At 44.9% G+C, this 21,945-nt stretch overlaps 1 protein-coding gene across 9 annotated transcripts in view; it reads right to left on the bottom strand.

Moving 5' to 3' along the window:
• Positions 1-21,945, bottom strand: part of MVB12B (multivesicular body subunit 12B) — a 165,910-nt gene that overhangs the window by 131,704 nt on the left and 12,261 nt on the right. For 2 of the 9 annotated variants that reach the window (XM_077283627.1, XM_077283628.1), the window contains exon 1: positions 4,555-4,708. The exons of 2 other annotated variants lie outside the window; for them this stretch is intronic. In XM_077283627.1, coding sequence (XP_077139742.1) covers positions 4,555-4,686 — 132 coding nt within the window. In that variant the 5' untranslated portion in view covers positions 4,687-4,708. 5 more of the 9 variants (XM_077283630.1, XM_077283631.1, XM_077283632.1 and 2 more) reach the window with 5 other exon arrangements.

Raw genomic sequence — 21,945 nt, 5'->3', positions numbered from 1 at the left:
CCTTCCTTCCTGGAGCCGTCCCTCTTGGTACTCCACCGTGGGTAAGTGACCTCTGGGCTTGCTCCTAAACGATCCCTGTATAGGGGTTGGTTCCTCTCTAGGTCCGCTCGCCCAGGGGTAGTTCCCCCACGGTCCAGAGGGTCCACTCTTGTTTTGTTCCTGCTCGTAATAATATGTCTGCTGTCAGTCTGTGTGACTGCGGACTTATGGCTCCCACTGGGCAGTGCGGAGCTTCCCCAGTTTCTGAGCTGGTGTCCACTAGACGGGGCATGGCCGACTATAAGACGAAGCCTTGCTCCATGCATGAAACCGGCGAAACCTCGCACCGCACAGTGCATGCGCCAGGGGAACTGCAGACTTATCGATTTGGACAGGACATCCCCTTTAAATTTAGATTTTAACAATAGGTCATTTTCGTATTATTTATTACCTTTAATGACCAGAAGAAACACTATTTGGGGAAAAGTTATAAAGTGGTTCCTTCACTTTTAGGATCATGAGCAGCTTATTTTTCTTATTATTCTGTATACCAAGCCAAGCCTGACAACATTGGCACGTAGACAAGCATATATTTTTTTTTTTTTTCGGGTTTTTTTGTGTGAAATGAATTATTTTTGAAAGGTGTTATTCAATTCACCATATATTGTAATGGAAAAAAAAAAAAAACACAGGGAAAAAAGTCCAAGTGTGATGAAATAAATAAAAACACAATTCTGCCATTGTTTATATGACACCCATTGTGCAATAAAAATTACGTTGTGGGAGAGGGGGGGGATTGCGAATCAAACTTACATTTTTATAAACTTTTTTCCTTTAATTTTTAGTTCCTCTTCGCAGATTCAACTTGCAATAGTTTGATCGCTTGTTCTACATGCAGCGATATTATTGCCTTGAGTAGTAACCCACCTTGAACTGTCCTCCCATCTCTCTTCTTGCTCCCTCTGACAGCTTACAATCTGGCTTCCGGTCACACCATTCCACTGAAACTTCCCTAACTAAGACCACCAACGATCTCTTAACCGCCAAGAGCAAGCGACACTACTCTGTCCTCCTCCTCCTCGACCTGTCGGCTGCCTTTGACACAGTGGACCATTCCCTATTATTACAGACGCTCTCATCCCTTGGCATCACAGACTTGGCCCTATCCTGGATCTCATCATACCTAACAGACCGGACATTCAGCGTCTCCCACTCACACACCACCTCCTCACCTCGCCCCCTATCTGTCGGAGTCCCAAAAGGTTCAGTCCTTGGGCCCCTGCTCTTCTCCATTTACACCTTTGGCCTGGGACAGCTCATAGAATCTCATGGCTTTCAGTATCATCTCTATGCTGATGACACACAGATCTACATCTCTGGACCAGATATCACCTCCCTACTAACCAGAATCCCTCAATGTCTGTCCACTATTTCATCCTTCTTCTCCGCTAGATTTCTGAAACTTAACATGGACAAAACAGAATTCATCATCTTTCCCCCATCTCACGCGACCCCCCAACGAACCTATCCATTACAGTACACGGCTGCCCACTCTCCCCAGTCCCACAAGCTCGCTGTCTCGGGGTAATCCTTGACACTGATCTCTCCTTCAAACCACATATCCAAGCCCTTTCCACTTCCTGCCGCCTCCAACTCAAAAATATTTCACGAATCCGTTCATTCCTCAACCAAGAATCTGCAAAAACCCTAGTCCATGCCCTCATCTCTCGCCTTGACTACTGCAACCTCCTGCTCTGTGGCCTCCCCTCGAACACTATTGCACCCCTCCAATCTATTCTAAACTCTGCTGCCCGACTAATCCACCTGTCCCCCCGCTATTCTCCGGCCTCTCCCCTCTGTCAATCCCTGCACTGGCTCCCCATTGCCCAGAGACTCCAGTACAAAACCCTAACCGTGACATACAAAGCCATCAACAACCTGTCTCCTCCATACATCTGTGACCTCGTCTCCCGGTACTCACCTACACGCAACCTCCGATCCTCACAAGATCTCCTTCTCTACTCCCCTCTTACCACAATCGTATACAAGATTTCTCTCGCGTATCACCCCTACTCTGGAACCCTCTACCACAACACATCAGACTCTCGCCTACCATCGAAATCTTCAAAAAGAACCTGAAGACCCACCTCTTCCGACAAGCCTACAACCTGCAGTAACCACCGATCAACCAAACCGCTGCATGACCAGCTCTATCCTCGCCTACTGTATTCTCACCCATCCCTTGTAGATTGTGAGCCTTCGCGGGCAGGGTCCTCTCTCCTCCTGTACCAGTTATGACTTGTATTGTTTAAGATTATTGTACTTGTTTTTATTATTTATACCCCTCCTCACATGTAAAGCGCCATGGAATAAATGGCGCTATAACAATAAATAATAATAATAATAATAATAAATCTTCCATGGCGACCCCCTACCTCGTACCCCCTGTGCGATCACATTGCAGTGGTGGGCATTAGGTGCTGATGCGCATATGAACTTTATACATTATTAAACAGATCTCTTAGACCTGTTGTGACTGGTGCAATTACTTTGAAAATCAAAAGTCACAATGGCTGTATAACCCTTTTCGAAAGTTTTCCTGCCTAATATAAAAGTTTACATTTTAATGAACCCATCTGTAGCTGAACTAAAAAAAAAATGCTCAAATTAATATCAAGATAACTATTTATTTTCAAAGTAAGTATACCAGCCTCATCGGGTCCCACATTTAATAATGAGTGCAATATTGTAAAAACCTGGAGATAGATCCATTTTAAATGATGGCGTTTTCCTAACAATATGAGAAATGTAGATGTGCAGTCCAATAATAGAAACATTATTTAGCCTGAAGTGGTCACAATCACCTGCCATCTTCAGCCCTGCACCACGAGTTACCGCAACTGAGACCATTCCTGTAGCTTATCATAAGGGTAAGTTAATGCGTGTATAAAAAATAAATAATAATTCAGAGCTTCATCCAGAAAACTCAGACTTTGCTTTTCCTCACTTCTCAACCATATTACAGGTTGTTTTTTTACAGCAACAGATATTAAATAATTTACAAGACCATTTACAGCTTCCTATGTTACAGAACAACCATGTATCCATAAAACTCAGACACTGTATTCTATCTCTGGCATAGACTTGAATGGGTGCCTCTCATCCAATTTACAGAAAAATAAATAAATAATTTCGCTCATCTGCACTGCCCCATTGAATAACATTGGTCCAAGCTCCATCCGTTTTTTTTTCACAAACAGCAAAAACGTTGGGTGCACGAGCCCATATAGTGAAAATATAATATACAAGGACAATTATAGCAAAACCGCAACCAACCAGTCACCTTCTGGACATTTAAACCAAAATTGCATTGACTAGTGGTCTTTGCATAACATTAGAGATGAGCGAATAAATGTGCAGACACTGGTCCGTAGCCCATAGCGGGGAGACAGTAGCCCTGAAAACTGCTTCCTACCTGCCGGGAGTCTCATCCGATTTACAGACCTGGCGTGACATCACTGATGTGGAATGATGTCACACCGAGCCTACCAATCAAAAGGGGCGCAGAAGATCCCAGCAGGTAGGAAGTGATTTACAGAGCTGTAGTCTGGTGGCCAGGGACTACTAATGTGGCTGCTGGAACAAAGTCCTGCAAAAAAAAAAAATCTGGTCTATTGGAAACGTTTTCCCGTGTTATCATCTATCGTTTGACTTATGCTACATGACATCTTGAGTCACGTGTATCCAACATCGCAGCCTAGCCTTCCCCCAACATCGCAGCCTAGCCTTCCCCCAACATTGCAGCCTAGCCTTCCCCCAACATCGCAGCCTAGCCTTCCCCCAACATCGCAGCCTAGCCTTCCCCCAACATCGCAGCCTAGCCTTCCTCCAACATCGCAACCTAGCCTCCCCCAACATTGCAGCCTAGCCTCCCCCAACATTGCAGCCTAGCCTCTCCAACATTGCAGCCTAGCCTCTCCAACATCGTGCCATAATCATCGCCTTCATTATATAAAACTTCTGCATCTACAGGATAAATCGAGGTCATCAGCACAAAGTGCTCTTCTAGCTCCAGCCTAATGCATAGACCATCCCCTCCCTTCATAACCATCCATGTAAAACCCATCTCTGATACATTGTTACACACAGTATGGCTTCCAGCAGCTGCAAGGCCTCCCGGCCTCAGTAACATTACCTTCTGCAGATAACAGTTCAGGGCTACCCAAAATAATAATAAAAAATAATATTCCATCATGACAGCATCCAGTGAAATAAACCTGCATGGCTGCCATGGAAAGGAAAGGGAGGAAGGAAAGGGAGGGAGAATATAGGAGGACACAAATAATGCACGAGAGGAAATTCTGTCATTCTGCCCCCTCCCCATTATAATAACCAGTGATTCCAGAGCCCAGCTAGTGCCATGAAGGGGTTAACCGCTGCATCCAATGAGCGCTCGGGCCTTGCTGCATCCCTGCAAACACTGAGCAAGCACAACAAAGCCTGCAGGCTGATGGCTCCCACCCAGGAGGGCGCTGCAGATGGGGGCAGGCTGGGGGGCTTCACAGGACACTTAACTGTTATGCGTGGAAAATCGTCCCTTCTTTTCATGCAAAGGCAGCTGTTCATTGCCAGTCGTGGAGGGAAAGAGCAGAGGGAGGTCTGGGAAGGAGGGGGAGAGGCTGAGCAGAGAGAGAAGAGGAGACACATATCAGACACAGTGCATAGAGGAGGGGAAAGCCTTACCCAGTGAGTGACAGGCTCGGGTCCGATGCCCCCCGTCGGTGCCCACCCCTGTCCGAGCTGCAGGTCCGCCTGTGAGATCACAGCAGTCACCTCCTGGCCATTTAAACTTTCCACCCCCAGCAGCACTGACAAAGTGGAGGGGACATGTGAGGCTGAGCAGGCGGAAGGAAGACTGCTGCCCCTGGCGGACAAGAGGCGCAGGTGCAGGGGTGGGTTTTCATCCTGTGTGATGATTACTAATAGGGATGTTTCTATTTACTAACATTGTATCTGAAAAAGAAACACAGGTTATACATTGTGCACATAACAGTGGGGAGAAGAAGGGAAAAGTGGGTCCCTGCAAGAGCCTAGGGACTTAAAGGGGATGTCCAGTGAGAACAGGGTACTCCTTATCCACTGTGGGGGTCCGACCGGTGGGATCGGCAGAACCGGACACTTTTATTCCTGCGGTATTTTCCATGTACAGGAAGAATGGAGCAAATTTTGATGAGACTTTGATCAGTTTTTCTCATACATGGAGAGAAAAAGGACAAAGTTTCCCCACGTTCTCCATTTTAACAGTTTCCGAAAATCGGTCTGATTTTTTTCACGGACTCATAGACTTGCAATGACGATTTTGACCCGACTCCCTGATCAGACATGTTTCCGATATTTTCCGCAGATGGCTAGGTCCAAGTAGAAAAAAATCAGACATGTGCACAGCCCCATAGAATGTCATGGGCATGAGTGATATCCATGAACAACACGACTAACTCAGGCGAAAAAAATCAGAGCCCTTAGAATGGAGCGACTGACGCATATCAAATGAATGGAGCGCGGTTTGGGCGTCCAACCTACCACTTAATTTTGAAACAAAGATAAAAGTGCCCCCCGTTCTGCCAATTAGTGCGGGTCCGTCCCAGCAGTCAGACAGGAAGATAAGTGATATATATGTTTTCACTGCACAACCCCCTTTAATTAAAGGGATTTTTCAGGCTATGTTCATATAGAATATCTTTAAAGAGATTATCTGAGACTTTTATATTATATTCTTATAGGGGCTAAAAATTTACAAGCGGGTATTTGCCAACTTCCTGCCTATTCAGCCCAGCGCCGATCTCTGCCAACTCAGATTGGTTACAGACTGCTCCAGTCGGCAATTCTTCACCTTCCGGTGACAACACTTTGACAGAGCAGCTTCTTCTCTTCTGCTCTGGGTTGCAACGGGGCGTCACTACTGATATCATACTAATTGACAGCTAGCTCCCTGCTTCCTAACTGCGGGGAGCCAGCTGTCAATCAGCATGATGTCAGCAGACTAGAAGAGGAAGCGCTTCTCTGTTAACATGAGGTCAAATGAAGCAGCAAAATCGCTGGCAGGAGTGGTCCATGTCAGCCCTGAGCCGGTAGAGATCAGCACCAGGCAATTCTTAGCCCCATAAAAAAAATCTGTTAATATGAGGGGTTTTTTTACAGCATTTTTTATCCTGCAGATTTTGAAAATCACCTACTGGAAAAAACAAGTGCATTATGTCCCTTCTCTGAAGCAGTTCCTTATGGAATCCGCATCAAACAAGGCACGATAAAAAAAATGCTTAAAAAAACAAAAACTTTAGGGTATGTACATACATCGTCCACTCAGAAATCTGCCTAAAAAAGCAGTTAAAAAATCCGGAAAAGAAAGAACATATGCACTGAAATGTCCAAACCACTTGCTGATCACATGTTCAGTCTTTTTACCGCTTCAGTTTTCGAAAGTCGCAAAGTGCTTGGCAGCCGCTCTCTATTCTATAGAGAAAGTGAAAAAAAAGACGGCAAAAATGTCACTTCAGGAAAAATACCAGCGATGTTTTCTTGAGGTGTCTTCTGCTTGAAAAACTTAATGGGTACGCCGGTGTCTAAAAGGAGTCATTACCCTTTTTATCTCTGGCATTTTTTGAGCAAGTCCAAAAGGACACATGAAGGGACCTTCCTATTCATATCTATGTAAAAAAAAAAGAACTTGCTCTTATATGTTCAGGTTTTGGAGCGTATTTTAACTGCGTCAGGTTTCAAAAAAACCAAGTGGTTAAATTAAGTGACCGAATGATTCTTCAGTTCAGGCGTTTTCTCCTCTGAGGATGATGCCCAGAAGATGCCCAGAAGATGCCCAGGTCTTTCAGCGTTTTTTGCCTCTTTATTGTTTTTGGAATATAAAAAAAGTCCTGAAAATGACTGTAAAAATAAGCTGAAAAAACAGTAAGAAAAATGTACGCTGAAAAAATAACCATTGAAAAAGCACCTAAGACAGAAAAGCTTAAAAAAAAAAAAAAGATGCTTAAGGTTTACAAAATTCTAGAGAAAAAAAGTGATTCCTGCAGCGCTTTCTGCTTGAAAAATGTACGTTTTTGACTGCCGTGTGCACATACCCTATGACTTGTATATGTTTATCACATATCTGTACATCACCATCCTTGATGCATAAATGCAAGAACCTGGTAAAAAAAAAAAACATTATAATGTGGGCTTCATTAGGGGATCATCAGAATAGTTTCATGTTTCTTTTGGATATTTTTTTTTACCTTTATTATAGAGTGTTTTATGTATAATACGTGATCTTAGAGAATTATCTTCTGCTAATTGTAGAGAGTCCAAAACTGCTGCACCCAAACACCTGGCGGAACTTTCCTTCACCCCGGGGGCAAAAATTCAGATTTATATCCAAACACTCCATCTATATTCTATAAATTCTGCCAAAAACACAGTAGCTTGTTGGCTCCGGCCCTGGCACTCATCACCTTGGGCAAAAGAATAATATTTCATTTCTAATTTTTGCTTTACTGTTACTGCCTGACAATCCAGAATATTTGATAATCTGGCACATATTAAGTTCCATTGATGATGAAGAGTCTGTTAGTGGCCCAAATGCCGGGACTCCGACTTATCATGAGAAAAAGGCGCCTGTGCCCCCTCGCTTAAATAGCCTGGCGGCCACGCTTGTGCGTCGCTGCTCAGCTCATTGTCTCCAGGACTAGCGCAGATAGCGGAGCACAGAGCTCAGATGTCTTTATCAGTCCGGTAGACAATTGATGGAGTATCAACAAGAATTTGAGCCCACTTATCCATTCACACAGCGGGGGAGGGGGGGAAAAACCCAAATCTGAACGCAGCCTAAGGCTACGTTCACACGATCCGTTTTTCACTGCGGATTTTTCCGGTCCTTTTTCGGGGAAATCCGCAGTGGAAAACGGCGGTGCTTCTCTCGGCGGATTTGTGTCCTTTTTCTTCTGCGGATTCCACTGCGGGTTTCCAACTGCAGTTTCCTATTGGTGCTGTTGGAAACCCGCAGCGGAATCCGCTGAAAGAATTGACATGGTACTTCTTTTTTCCGTTGGCAAATCCGCGCGGATTTTCCAGCGAAAAAAAGGATCGTCGGCACAGCGGGTTTTGTTTTCCATAGGGTAACATTGTACTGTACCCTGCATGGAAAACGGCTGCGGATCCGTAGCTGCAATTCCGCTACGGATCCGCAGCAAAAAACGGATCGTGTGAACGTAGCCTAAGACTATGTTCACACATTGCTTTTTTGCTGCTTTTTTATGCAAAAAATGCAACAAAAAACGCAGGTATCAGGTTTTGCTGTGTTTTTTGTGCAAAAACCTTAAGGAAGTTGCAACATGATTTTTTGGGGGGCACTAAACTTTATCAGCATGCACAAGAAACAACAAGAATGCAGTAAAAAACGCAGCAAAACCTGTTTTTTGTAAGCAGCTTCTTTACTGCCAAGAGAGCAGGTTTTGCCTGCAGAAAAAAAAAAAACACAGCAAACACTCAACACGAGAACCTGAGGCTAAAAGATATTTTTTTCTTTCACAAATGGGTTTTACACTGGTCACTAGGGCTTTTTTTGCCTCATAGTTCCTGTTCTTACAGGAAGAGGTTTCAGCAGTCTCCTTATCAGCAGAGACAGTATTGCAATGACAGGTATCACTACTACACACAGATGACACAGGATCCACCAATCACAATACTTGATGACCCTGCTCCCTGACCTTCACAATGACCTTTGCACACGCTCCTTAGATGGTCAGTGCAAAAGATAGGGTCTGTTCATTGTTGCTAATATACATGTGTTGTTTCCTGAAACAACAGGAAATTAAATGGAATCTGTCAGTAGGATCCACCTTCCTAAGCCATCTATATGGGCATGTAGGTCATAGGGAACTGAATAAAATGATACCTTGATATCTGCGATCCATTGTCTTATTCCAGACAAATCTGCGTTTTTCTTAATATGTAAATGATCCGTTAAGATCTATGGGCCGGACATAGATCTCCCTGAGAATCTGCCTCCAGAGCTTATTGTAAATGATAGGGGCGTTAGCAGTGTGAGACATGTAATGACTGATAGTCTGCTCTCCTCAACTACGTGTCTCACACTGGTGATGCACCTGATTATTTGCAGCAATTTCTGGAGGCAGATTTTCAGAAAGATCTATGTCCGGCGAATAGATCTTAATAGCTCATTTAGATATTAAGAAAAATCTGGATTACTCAGGAACCATTCACCAGATCGCAGATATCAAGATATAATTGTATTCAGCTTCCTATGACCTACATGCCCGTATAGACGGTTTAGGAGGGACGATCCTACTGACAGAATCCCTTTAAGAGTCTAAAAGAGCCCCAGTGGCCAGTGTGAAAATAGCAAGATTTCCCATTTTTATTTTTAATACAGATTATGATGGGTAAAAATAAATAAAAAATTACCAGCAATGATGAAAAAAACATTTTAAACAAAATCCTGATTTAAACAATGTTATTTTTGATGATAGCTTCCTGTCACCGGGTCAAAAGTGGGCAGTTTTAGCTCTAATTTTATTCCAGCTGCCCGGTTGACTGTTCTTTTTTTTTTTTCCTTAAATCAGCCATATGGTTCCAGAAATATGGGCCTTTTTATTCACCACAACTTTTTTATGGTCTTTACTAAGGCGTGATGATCCTCTGGGGCGTGTCTTCTATCTGATCTGCATTATTACTCTGTGATCTATGCCCTCTTTGTAATGACCATAAAAATGAGCACTAAATAAAGCGACCCATATCTCTGGAAGCATAGCGGATTTTAAAAATTCAAAAACTATATAACCAGGGGAGCATCGGGAATAAAGTAAGATCATAAATTGGCCAATTTTGACATGTTGACAGGTCCTCTTTATCCCCTTTTAGGGGCAATTTTCCTTTTTTTCGTTTTTGTTTTTCCTCCCCTTCTTCCAATAGCCATAATTTTTTTATTTTTCTGTCTGTCCCCATAGCTGTATGGGGGTTTGTTTTTTGCGGGACGAGTTGTACTTTTGAATGTCACCATTAATTTTACCACATAGTATACTGGAAAGTGAAAAAAAAAATTCCCAGTGGGTTGAAATTGCAAAAAAAGTTCAATTCCACAATTGTTTTTTGGGTTCTTTATGTACCATGTTCACTGTACGGTAAAACTGACCTTGCAATATGATTTTTCTGGTCAGTTTGATTATGCAGAAACTAAACATTAATAGTTTTTTTTATTTAAGTGGTGAAAAAAAATTGGGAAATGTATAGGAAAAATCAAATTTGGCTTGTGTCGCCATTTTTCGAGACCCGTAACATTTTCAAATTTTGGTATCTGGTGCTGGATGAGGGCTTATTTTTTGCACCCTGAGTTATTGTTTTTATTGATACCATTTTGAAGTAGATACAATATTTTGATCGCTTCTTATTGCATTTTATTGTAATGTTGTGGCTGACAAAAAATTTTTGACGTTTTGATTTCTTTTTTCATTACGCGATTTAATGATCAGATTAATTTACTTTATGTTTTGATAGTTTGGACATTTCTGAACGCAGCAATAGCAAATATTTTTTTTATGTTTAATGGGACAAAAGGGGGCTGATTTGAACATTTGTTTTTTCTATTATTTTCAGATTTTTATTCTTTTTTCCACTTTTTGCAGTATTATTTTTCTTAGGGGACTTGAGGCTGTGATCATCTGATCGCTACTGTTATACATACACTGCTCAAAAAAATAAAGGGAACACTTAAGCAACAGAATATAACTCCAAGTAAATCAAACTTATGTGAAATCAAACTGTCCACTTAGGAAGCAACACTGATTGACAATCAATTTCACATGCTGTTGTGCATAAGTAATAGACAACAGTGGGAAATTGTTGGCAATTATCAAGACACCCCCTATAAAGGAGTGGTTCTGCAGGTGGGGACCACAGACCAAATCTCAGTACCAATGCTTTCTGACTGATGTTTTGGTCACTTTTAAATGTTGGTTGTGCTTTCACACTCGTGGCTCGGGTAGTGCAGCTCATCCAGGATGGCACATCAATGCGAGCTGTGGCAAGAAGGTTTGCTGTGTCTGTCAGCGTAGTGTCCAGAGGCTTGAGGTGCTACCAGTAGACAGGCCAGTACACCAGGAGACATAGGAGGGAAAAACCCAGCAGCAGGATGGCTACCTCAGCCTTTGTGGAGGAACAGGAGGAGCACTGCCAGAGCCCTGCAAAATGACCTCCAGCAGGCCACAAATGTGCATGTGTCTTCACAAATGGTTAGAAACCGACTCCATGAGGATGGTCTGAGTGCTCGACGTCCACAGATGGGGATTGTGCTCACAGCCCAACTCCTTGCAGGACGCTTGGCATTTGCCACAAAACACCAGGATTGGCAAATTCGCCACTAGCGCCCTGTGCTCTTCACAGATGAAAGCAGGTTCACCTGAGCACATGTGACAGACGTGACAGAGTCTGGAGACGCCATGGAGAAAATTCTGCTGCCTGCAACATCCTTCAGCATGACCGGTTTGGCAGTGGGTCAGTAATGGTGTGGGGTGGCATTTCTTTGCAGGGCCGCACATGCCTCCATGTGCTCGCCAGAGGTAGCCTGACTGCCATTAGGTACCAAGATGAGATCCTCAGACCCCTTGTGAGACCATATGCTGGTGCAGTTGGCCCTGGGTTCCTCCTAATACAGGACAATGCCAGGCCTCGTGGCTGGAGTGTGTCAGCAGTTCCTACAAGATGAAGGCATTGAAGCTATGGACTGGCCCGCCCGTTCCCCAGACCTCAATCCGATTGAACACATCTGGGATATCATGTCTTGCACCATCCCCCAATGTCACGTTGCAACACAGACTGTCCAGGAGTTGGCGGATGCTTTAGTCCAGGTCTGCGAGGAGATCCCTCAGGAGACCATCTGCCACCTCATCAGGAGCATGCCCAGGCATTGTAGGGAGGTCATACAGGCATGTGGAGGCCACACACATTACTGAGCATCTTTTCCTTGTCTTGAGGCATTTTCACTGAAGTTGGAGCAGCCTGTAACTTCAATTTCCACTTTGATTTTGAGCATCATTCCAACTCCAGACCTCCGTGGGATATTAGTTGTGATTTACGTTGATCATTTTTAGGTTTTATTGTTCTTAACACATTCCACTATGTAATGAATAAAGATTTACAACTGGAATATTTCATTCAGTGATATCTAGGATGTGGGATTTTAGTGTTCCCTTTATTTTTTTGAGCAGTGTATATAGTTAAACACTCCAACGTGTAGCGAAAAAGATGATCTCCTATGAACATCAGCCATGGGCTGTCTTTCACAGGAGGATCGTAATGACAAGCACACAAGTCTTCAGCAGACTTCTGGCTGTCATGGCAAACCATCAGCACCCTGCGATGACGTCATGGGTACACTGATGGGAGTGTGGAATGACGCCCCATCAGGTTAACAGCCGCGGGCAAAGCGGCACTCCAGCCACGGCTGTAAGAGGCACACGATGGCTGATTAAATCAACCATCATTTGCCGGGAAACATTCGGACTCGGCGTGCAAGCCATCATTAAAAGGACACTGTCACCTGAATTTGGAGGGAACAATCTTCAGCCATAGGGGTGGGGTTTTCGGGTGTTTGATTCACCCTTTCCTTACCCGCTGGCTGCATGCTGGCTGCAATATTGGATTGAAGTTCATTCTCTGTCCTCCGTAGTACATGCCTGCACAAGGCAATCTTGCCTTACACTGGTGTGTACTATGGAGGACAGAGAATGAACTTCAATCCAATATTGCAGCCAGCATGCAGCCAGCGGGTAAGGAAAGGGTGAATCAAACACCCGAAAACCCCACCCCTATGGCTGAAGATTGTTCCCTCCAAATTCAGGTGACAGTGTCCCTTTAAGGTCGGGGTCACAACATATGACGTAAATGTACATCATATGTCGTGAAGGGGCTAAAGGTGGTCGGCCATTTTTTCTTGTTAGTGCAGCTTTCCTCAAAATCTGACCAGCACTTCTATCCATACAATGGCTACTGGCGAACGAGCATGTGACCAGATCAGTCCATCAGTCTCCTCCAATGGAAAATCAGCTTTCCAATGTGTGGTGCATTACTATTGGAGGAGACTGATGGCCAGCTCTGGTCACATGCTCCTCCGCCAGCAGCCATTGCATGGACTTGAGAGCTGTGCAATCTGCGAGGAAAGCTGCGCTAACAAGAAAAAATGGCTGACCACCTTTAAGTGTGTGGTTACATAGCAGGTGAATGGCTTGTATCACGTGTCCAATGCGTGGATGGAGGTTGCGCGATATGTATACCAGCATATAACACATTAAATATATATATAGTATATACTGTGCTCAATATTAATAAAGGAACGCTCGCACACCACAGTGTAACCTCAAGTCACTTCAGGGATATTAATCTTTCCAATCAGTAAGCGGAAGTGATTGTAAATCAGTGTCATTGGCTTTGGCACAAATGAAATGAGAACAGGAGAAATGGAGAGATACAGCAAGATGACCCCAACAAGAGGAACAGTTTTGCAGTTGGTGACCACAGGCGATTGCTTTCTTCTTATCCTTCCTGACTTGTTCTTCTCTCATTTTGTATTCTGTCTTGTCTCTAATAGTTGCTGTACCTCCAGCACATTCATGTTGCACAGGTGGTCCAGTTCCTGCTGAGGAGCATGGGGTAGATACCAGGACAAGGGTCGATACATGAGAAGAACTGGACATGGCCATAGAAGGGTTTCAACCCAGTAGCATAACTGAGAATTTGGGGAGGAACTGCTACTATCCCTCAAGACGACCTCCAGGTGGTTATTGGTTTACATGTTTTTGACCAAATAGTCAGAAACAGACTCCATGAAGGTGGCATGAGTGTCTGACACCCAATATTAGGACCTGTGTTCACAGCCCAGTACCATACAGCCCAATTGTAATTTTCCAGAGATCTCTAGAATTGGCCATTCTACTATAGTCATCTCCTTTTCTTCACAAATGAGAGCAGGTTCACTCTCAGCACATGTGACAGATGTGCACGAGTCTCGAGACGCCATGGTGGACATTATGATGGTTGTATGCAGCAAAGAAGAAAAATGCAGATAGCACTCACCGGTCCTTAAAACTTCATCCTTTATTCAAATTTTAAAATGTCATGGCCAGAGGAACAGGTTGCTGGAATGTGCGAGCTGGTGTAAGACGACGGCTGTTTCGCGCCACTTAGCGCTTTAACGGGTCTATCAATAGATAGATAGTGGCGCAAAACGGCCGTCGTCTTACACCAGCTTGCACATCCCAGCAACCTGTTCCTCTGGCCATGACATTTTAGAGTTTGAATAAAGGATGAAGTTTTAAGGACCGGTGAGTGCTATCTGCATTTTTCTTCTTTGCTGCATACACCCTGTTTTTGCATGAGCACCCGGAGTCCATAGAGGCGGTCTCTATCCAGAAAGCACTCCATTCAGCATATGGTTGTCTGGCCCCACAGCAGTACCGTTATACTTTTCTTTTTTGCATATGTGGATTATGATGGTTGTAATAACATCCAGCATGACTAGTTTGGTGGTGGGTCAGTGATGGTCTAGGAAGTGTGAGGGAGTGACTGGTGTTACATGAAAGGGTCACTGTATGTTCACCACAGGATGCGCACAGAGGCGTATTGAGGCCATGAGAGTGCATTGCAGTCACAGGAGTAGCTATGGTTGTAATGCAGACTAAAGTGAGTATAAATCTTGAACATGCTGTTTGTCCAAGGCAGATTTAGAGAAAACCTGCTCTGGGCTTTTTGTGTTTTGAAATGGACTACAGGACGGTAGTGGTGCAGTCCGTTTCCTATAGTATAGAGTTTGGGTGTGTCAGGTTCAGAGTCAGTGTCAGGCTGTTGTTGGCAGGAGTACAGAGCAGGATGCTCTGCAGAGCTCCAGCTGTGTGAGGCAACACAGGCAAGCGGAGCCAAACAGCCAATGCAGCTGAAAAGCCTGACACCCACAGCGTATACAGCGGTGCAGTCGCCCACAGCAAGTGGTCTCAGAAGGTGGACTGGCATGTTTAGTGACTGTAAACTGGAGGATATCATTCCCAGCTGCGATCTGGAGGATATTGTGTACTGTGTATTATTGCTGTGAGTAAATAGACATTAACAAGGTGGTGCAGTCGCCCACGACAACAGGTCAGAGGTGGGCTGGCATATTTACTGACTGTAATCGAGAGGATATGTGCCCGACTGCGAACCAGAGGTGGACTGTCTTGTTCCAGTTTGCGATCATGAGGTGGACTGTCCTGTTTCCCGGCTACGATCCGGAGGATATCGTATGCTGTGTTTTTTTAGTTGAACATTAAAGAGATGTTTTGCTTTGAACTTTGCTGGGTCAATGCCTTATCACTGCACAAAGTGCTACTGCTGCACTACATATGGCTGGAGAATGCGGAGCTGCGTGAACTGAGGCATACCCCAAAGCATGCTGCATGTCGGTGAGCAAGTCTGCTGGAGAAATAGAAGAGCTTTTGAAGCAAGTGGTCCTCATGCAGCAAGAAGCTCTTCAGTTCCATACAGGAGTATCAGCAAGAGGTGCTGCAGTTTCAACGGCAGCTGCAAGAGGCGCTGCAGTTGCAGTGGCTACAACCGAAGCATCAAAGAGGTGACCCCTAAGGTGAGGGGTGATCAGCGGTGTCAAGAAGAGACCCCTAAGGTAAGGGATGATCAGAAGGTGTACCAGTGGTTCTATGCAGAGACTCGTCCTGCCAGGTCTTAGGTGTATGACTTATTACAGTTGGTGGAGGAATGGCTCCAGCCTGAGACTTTGACCTCAGCCCAGATGGTAGAGAGGGTGGTGGTCGACTGGCTGGTGAGGGCTCTGATGGCTGCCCTGCAGCATTGGGTGGGGCAAGGGGACCTGGGCACTCTGGACCAGCTGATAAGCTGGATTCAGAGGTATACAGCCACTCAGGACTTTGTACGGGACACTGCTCCACTTCGGCTGTCACGTTGGGCCTCGCCAGCTCAGGGGCAGGACTGTGGGTATACTCGCCGTGTGTCTGTGTATGCCCAGCCAGGTTGTACCGCCACTACAGGCACTGCCGGCAGCGAACAGCGGCTGTGGCAGGTGTTTGTGAATGGGTACCAAGCAGAGGCTCTCCTGGACTCAGGGAGCATAGTGACTTTGGTACATGGGTTCCTTGTTGCCGGGGACAACCCCAAAGGACGGGAAGTGGAGGTGATGGGTATCGATGGGAAAATCCGGGAGTACCTGAACACGGAAGTTAATTTTTCCACACTGAGTGGGGACATTAAACATGTGGTGGGAGTGGTGAAGAACCTTCCATGTGGGACTGTGTTGGGAAGAGACTTGCCCTTGTTCAGGTTCCTGTGGGAGACCAGGGTCAACCATTCCAAGGTAAATGTTGTTCCGTGCATAGAACCCGAAGATCCCAAGTCAGGTATACCTGCCATAGGGGTCGCCAACCTAGGGATAGAGTGTAACCCCCATGGGCTCCCTCTAGAGTTATTGGCAGGAGAACCTCGGCGTTTCAGCATGACATAAACACCGAGGCATGGGTAAGGGTACGGAGGAAACAGTACCAAGGGCCCGAAGGCAGGTACTTGGATCACGGGATGAGCAGCGGGGTTAGTGAACCCCAAATAAACAAGATCGAGACCACCCAAAACTGGCCCAAATCTACTGTTAGTCAGGAAAGTTAGCGTGTCTTCTGCAACGGAGAACGGGGAGGTGGATGGTCACGTAGCAAAGTATGCAAGAGAAACATAAAGGGGAGGGATGCATGTGTCAATCGATGGTTCCGGTCCCTACTTTGTTTTCTCAGTACAGTGTCGGGTGGGGGTGTCACAGGGTCGTGCGGATGCCCTGTCACATGCCCATGTAGGGTGACAAGTTTTCAACCCCACAGGTTTAAACAGAGGGAGGGGGTATGTGAGACAGTGACTGGTGTTACATGTGAGGGTCTCTGTATGTTCACCCCAGGATGTGCACAGAGGCGTATTGAGGCCATGAGAGTGCATTGCAGTCACAGGAGTAGCTGTGGTTGCAATACAGACTAAAGTGAGTATAGGTCTTGGGCATGCTGGTTGTCCAAGGCAGATTTAGGGAAAATATGCTCTGGGTTTTTTGAATTTTGAAACGGACTACAGTACGGTAGTGGTGCAGTCCATTTCCTTCCTGGATGGGTTTTTTATGTGGCTGAAGGCCAAAGGTTGCTCATTAAAAACTCGGCAGTATAGGGTTTGATTGTGTCAGGTTCAGAGTCAGTGTCAGCCTGTTGTTGGCAGAAGTACAGAGCAGGAGGCTCCAGCTGTGTGGGGCAACAAAGGCAAGTGGAACCAAACAGACTATACAGCTGAAAAGCCTGGCAACCACAGCGTACACAGCGGTGCAGTTGCCCATGGCAAATGGTCTCAGAAGGTGGACTGGCGTGTTTAATGACTGTAAATTGGAGGATATGGTTCCTGGCTGCGATCTGGAGGATATTGTGTATTGCTGTGAGTAAATAGGCATTAACACGGCGGTGCAGTCACCCACGGCAACAGGTCAGAGGTGGGCTGGAGTGTTTATTGACTGTAATCCAGAGAATATGTGCCCGGCTGTGAACCGGAGGTGGATTATTTTGTTCCTGGCTGCCATTTGGAGGTGGATATCATGTGCTGTGTTTTTTGAGTTGAACATTAAAGAGACATTTTGCTTTGAACTTTGCTTTGAACTTTGCTGGGTCAATACCTAATCACTGTGTAAGAAGAGGGACCAGACCGGGGGTACTTTTTTTGCACCAGGGCCAGAACTGCTGGGACGGTCACCGTTATTGTCTGAGGGAAAGCTTAGAGACCCGGACCGATCTTTGCACTCGACAGCAGGGGGTGTAGCTAGAATAAAAAGGGCAGAGCGCGTGAAAAGACAGAGAGACTTGGCGGGAACACGCAGCGCACAGCAGGAGAAGTTTGGAGCTCCGTCCTCCGAGCACCGTGACAGCGCAGGTCAGCGCTACATTGTCCCTGCTGCCACTTACAAAGACTGTGACCGGAGAACCATATTCCGCCCGTTGGCCCTCGCTGCTCAAGACTTCTGCCGAGCTCTGTCAAGCCCTGACATTGTTGGAGGCTGCGCTTCGCTCTGCAACTCAGGACCCCGAGCAAGACGTCAAGGACTCATTGTCACCGCCAGAAACCGGATCATGAACGCCTGCAGGTTGATACCGGATTCATCACGTGCTGGCCGTGTTGGCACCACCGTGAAAATCTAAGACTCTGCACTCAGGAAGCCTTTGGATTGATAAGTTTACTCTTAATGAACAGTTGTTATACCTTTTGCCCTCATTACCTCCCTCAGCACACGGATTGTGCTAATATCACCTGCCTCAATTTTCCCTCCTCCCTGCGTGGAGTATACCCCTGTTTCAGTAAAGTTAACTTTAACCCTTGCTCTGCCTTCTGTCCATTACTGCATCCCGCAACCTGCTCACAACTGCACAGATGCTACCACTGCACTGCAGAAGATATATCCTTGGTAGGTTGCACAAACATCCATATGAATCGGTACCCTGACCACTGTTAGGTACCAGGATGAAGTCCTCATATTCATTGTTGGACATTATGCTGGTGCAGTTCTCCCTGGGTTCCTCCTCATGCAGAACAATGTCCGGCCTCATGTGGCCATAGTGTGAACTCAGTTCCTCAATGATGAAGACATTGATGCCAGTAACTGGTCCTCACATTTTCCAGATCTGAATCCAAATGAGACCCTCTGAGACATTATGAATCAATACATCCAACGATACCAAGCAGCACCACAGACTGTCACTGATTCCCTGATCCACGTCCACCATGTCATCAGGGACAAGTCCAGATGGTGTCAGGAGTGCACACGGTGAAATAGGGGGACAATACTGAGTCACATTATAAGTTATGTGATGAAATTCACGCAAATTGGATCCGTCTTTGAGTTCAATTTTTACTTTGAAAATTCGAGGTGATTAGAAATCCGGCCTTCGGTTAAAGATCTTCTACTGGAATCTTTTTGGGGCAGTACATATTATTCTTTTGGTTTTTATTGCTATGTTATTAGCGTCCACTCCTGCACATTTTCTACAGACGTAGCCACAGTCAACATGATGGCTGCGGTGGGCTACGTCCATAGCAAGGTACGCTTAGGCTATTTGTGTAGTCAAAGTAAATCGAAATGGCCACACTACGGTACACTACAATGGCGTACCATGGTGTTAACGTAGCATGGCAGTCATTATGTTGGCCGATGATGCATCTCTACAAATTAAACTGGTACCAACTCAATCTCTACATTACAAAACTTTTACCTTTGCAGAGCGTAGACTTATTTGTTAGGAAATTTTATAAAAATACAATTTTGTAGGATGAATTAAAGTAGTTGGCCAACGAAAGAAAAGTTATCACTTATCTGGTTAGGTGATAACATTGATCTGTGGGGGGAACAGGAATCTTTATACACATTACAAAATGAAGTGGCTGGTCAGATACCCAACTGCATCTCCATTCATTCTCTATGAGGCTGCTTATCTTACTTGTCTTATCTCAAGATACCACTAGGAAATAGGAAAGGTAAGGGACACACATTTGTAAGTAAAGGTACCGTCACACTCAGTGACGCTGCAGCGATATAGACAACGAGCCGATCGCTGCAGCGTCGCTGTTTAGGTCGCTGGGGAGCTGTCACACAGACATATTTACCCTGGTTACCATTGTAAAAGTAAAAAAAAAAACAGTACATACTCACCTTCTGATGTCTGTCACGTCCCCCGGCGTCCACAGGGTTACGCGCTGCTGCTCAGAGCTTCCTGCACTGAATGTGTCAGCGCCGGCAGTAAAGCAGAGCACAGCGGTGACGTCACCGCTGTGCTCTGCCGGAGCTGACACATTCAGTGCAGGAAGTTCTCGGCAGCAGCGCGTAACCCTGTGGACACCGGGGGACGTGACAGACATCAGAAGGTGAGTATGTAGTGTTTTGTTTTTTTTACTTTTACAATGGTAACCAGGGTAAATATCGGGTTACTAAGCACGGCCCTGCGCTTAGTAACCCAATGTTTACCCTGGTTACAAGTGAACACATCGCTGGATCGGCGTCACACATGCCGATCCAGCGATGACAGCGGGTGATCAAGCAACGAAATAAAGTTCTGGACTTCTAGCTCCGACCAGCGATATCACAGCAGGATCCAGATCGCTGCTGCGTGTCAAACACAACGAGATCGCTATCCAGGATGCTGCAACGTCACAGATCGTCGTCAATCTCGCTGCAAAGTCGCTTAGTGTGAAGGTACCTTAAAACTTCCATTATTATGGGGTTATGTATAATTAGGTTAAACATGTCTGTTTTACTCCAAAAAGAGTGGCATACCTGTTTATGGGATCTGTGTGTGTAATACCAGACACAACCCATAGACAGGTTTGGCGCTGTTTCTGGGAAAAAAACTACATTTTTGTAATGACAAATGACACTTTTAAGGCTCTATTCACACTAGATTTCATGCCGATCAGTCTAGATTTGCATCACATCAGACTTTCTGGTATTTTTGACAGTAAGACAAGCTTAGATTGCAGACTATTCTTTCTGTCAAACATAACTTAACCCTTAAGGATCACTACATGCGTTGCCCTTTAATTAACATTTATCACTTTTTCACCGAATAGATGGTATATGTACAATCGCTGGAGGTTCAACTACTGAAACCATCACTGATCCTGAAAACGAAGCTGTAGGGAGCATGTGCAACAGCCTCTCCTATAGATATTGGAGCACTGGTTGGACATGCTCACAAGAGCCACCCTTCTTCAGATCAGTGGGGCTTTCAGTGGTCAAACATGAATCACTGGTATAAATGGAAGCCAAGACAAAAGTGTGAACATATCCTATTTATTATCACAGTGAAAATTTATGTAAGAGTTAAGGGCCCGATTTATCATTTGTGATTTATTGAGGTTTTTTGTCTTGTGGTTTTTTCTAACATTTTATTTTCCTTTAGTTTTTTTGGTGTCCTTATCCTTTAGATGAGCTGACCTTCCCTTTTAAAATAAAAAAATGCTCTTAAACTTTGTCTTTAATCGTTTTCTGCAACTTTTCAACACCAAAAGTCACCTATTCATTAAAAAGTTGCATAAATGCACCAAATTGAAAGCTCATCAGTCTTACTCCAGGCGGAGGGACAAGAGCGAGATGCACCGAAAAAAATGCGACATTTGATGAAATATTTATTAACAGGATCATGAAGCACTATAGTAAAATAAAAAAGAGAGCAGACTGGACTGGCTCTCCCCAGGCACTCAACAGGTGCCAATACAACAGGACAGCTCCGAACAAGGAACAGCACAGAAAAATGGAGCAAGAACATCCATAACATCGTAGTTAAGAAGTGTATATAAAGTTTATTTTAATCAAATACAAAATATCCACACCATTAATAGGTGCTATATGCAAAGTGCACAACATGGAGGGCAATGAAGAGAGGACATGACGGTAACCAGGTTCACAGCAGGGAGACACAAAGTAAATCACATAAGTTACATAGATTTGCAAGCAAAATGGCCCCTATATAGCATGGTCCAACTGGTATCCACACATCAACAATTAGCATCAACAGCATACAGTATCCATGCCGTGACAGAGGTCACGCTTACCCATTATTGTGTATCCAAAAGAAGTGTCCCCGGCTGGCCTGGTGTCTATGTAACTTATGTGATTTACTTTGTGTCTCCCTGCTGTGAACCTGGTTACCGTCATGTCCTCTCTTCATTGCCCTCCATGTTGTGCACTTTGCATATAGCACCTATTAATGGTGTGGATATTTTGTATTTGATTAAAATAAACTTTATATACACTTCTTAACTACGATGTTATGGATGTTCTTGCTCCATTTTTCTGTGCTGTGACATTTGATGAAAGTTGCATTTTGGAAATCTGTCCAAAAACAT

The sequence above is a fragment of the Ranitomeya variabilis genome, chromosome 2 (assembly GCF_051348905.1).
Source record: "Ranitomeya variabilis isolate aRanVar5 chromosome 2, aRanVar5.hap1, whole genome shotgun sequence".
Taxonomy (NCBI): Eukaryota; Metazoa; Chordata; class Amphibia; order Anura; family Dendrobatidae; genus Ranitomeya; species Ranitomeya variabilis.
This window is presented reverse-complemented; position numbering and strand designations above follow the sequence as displayed.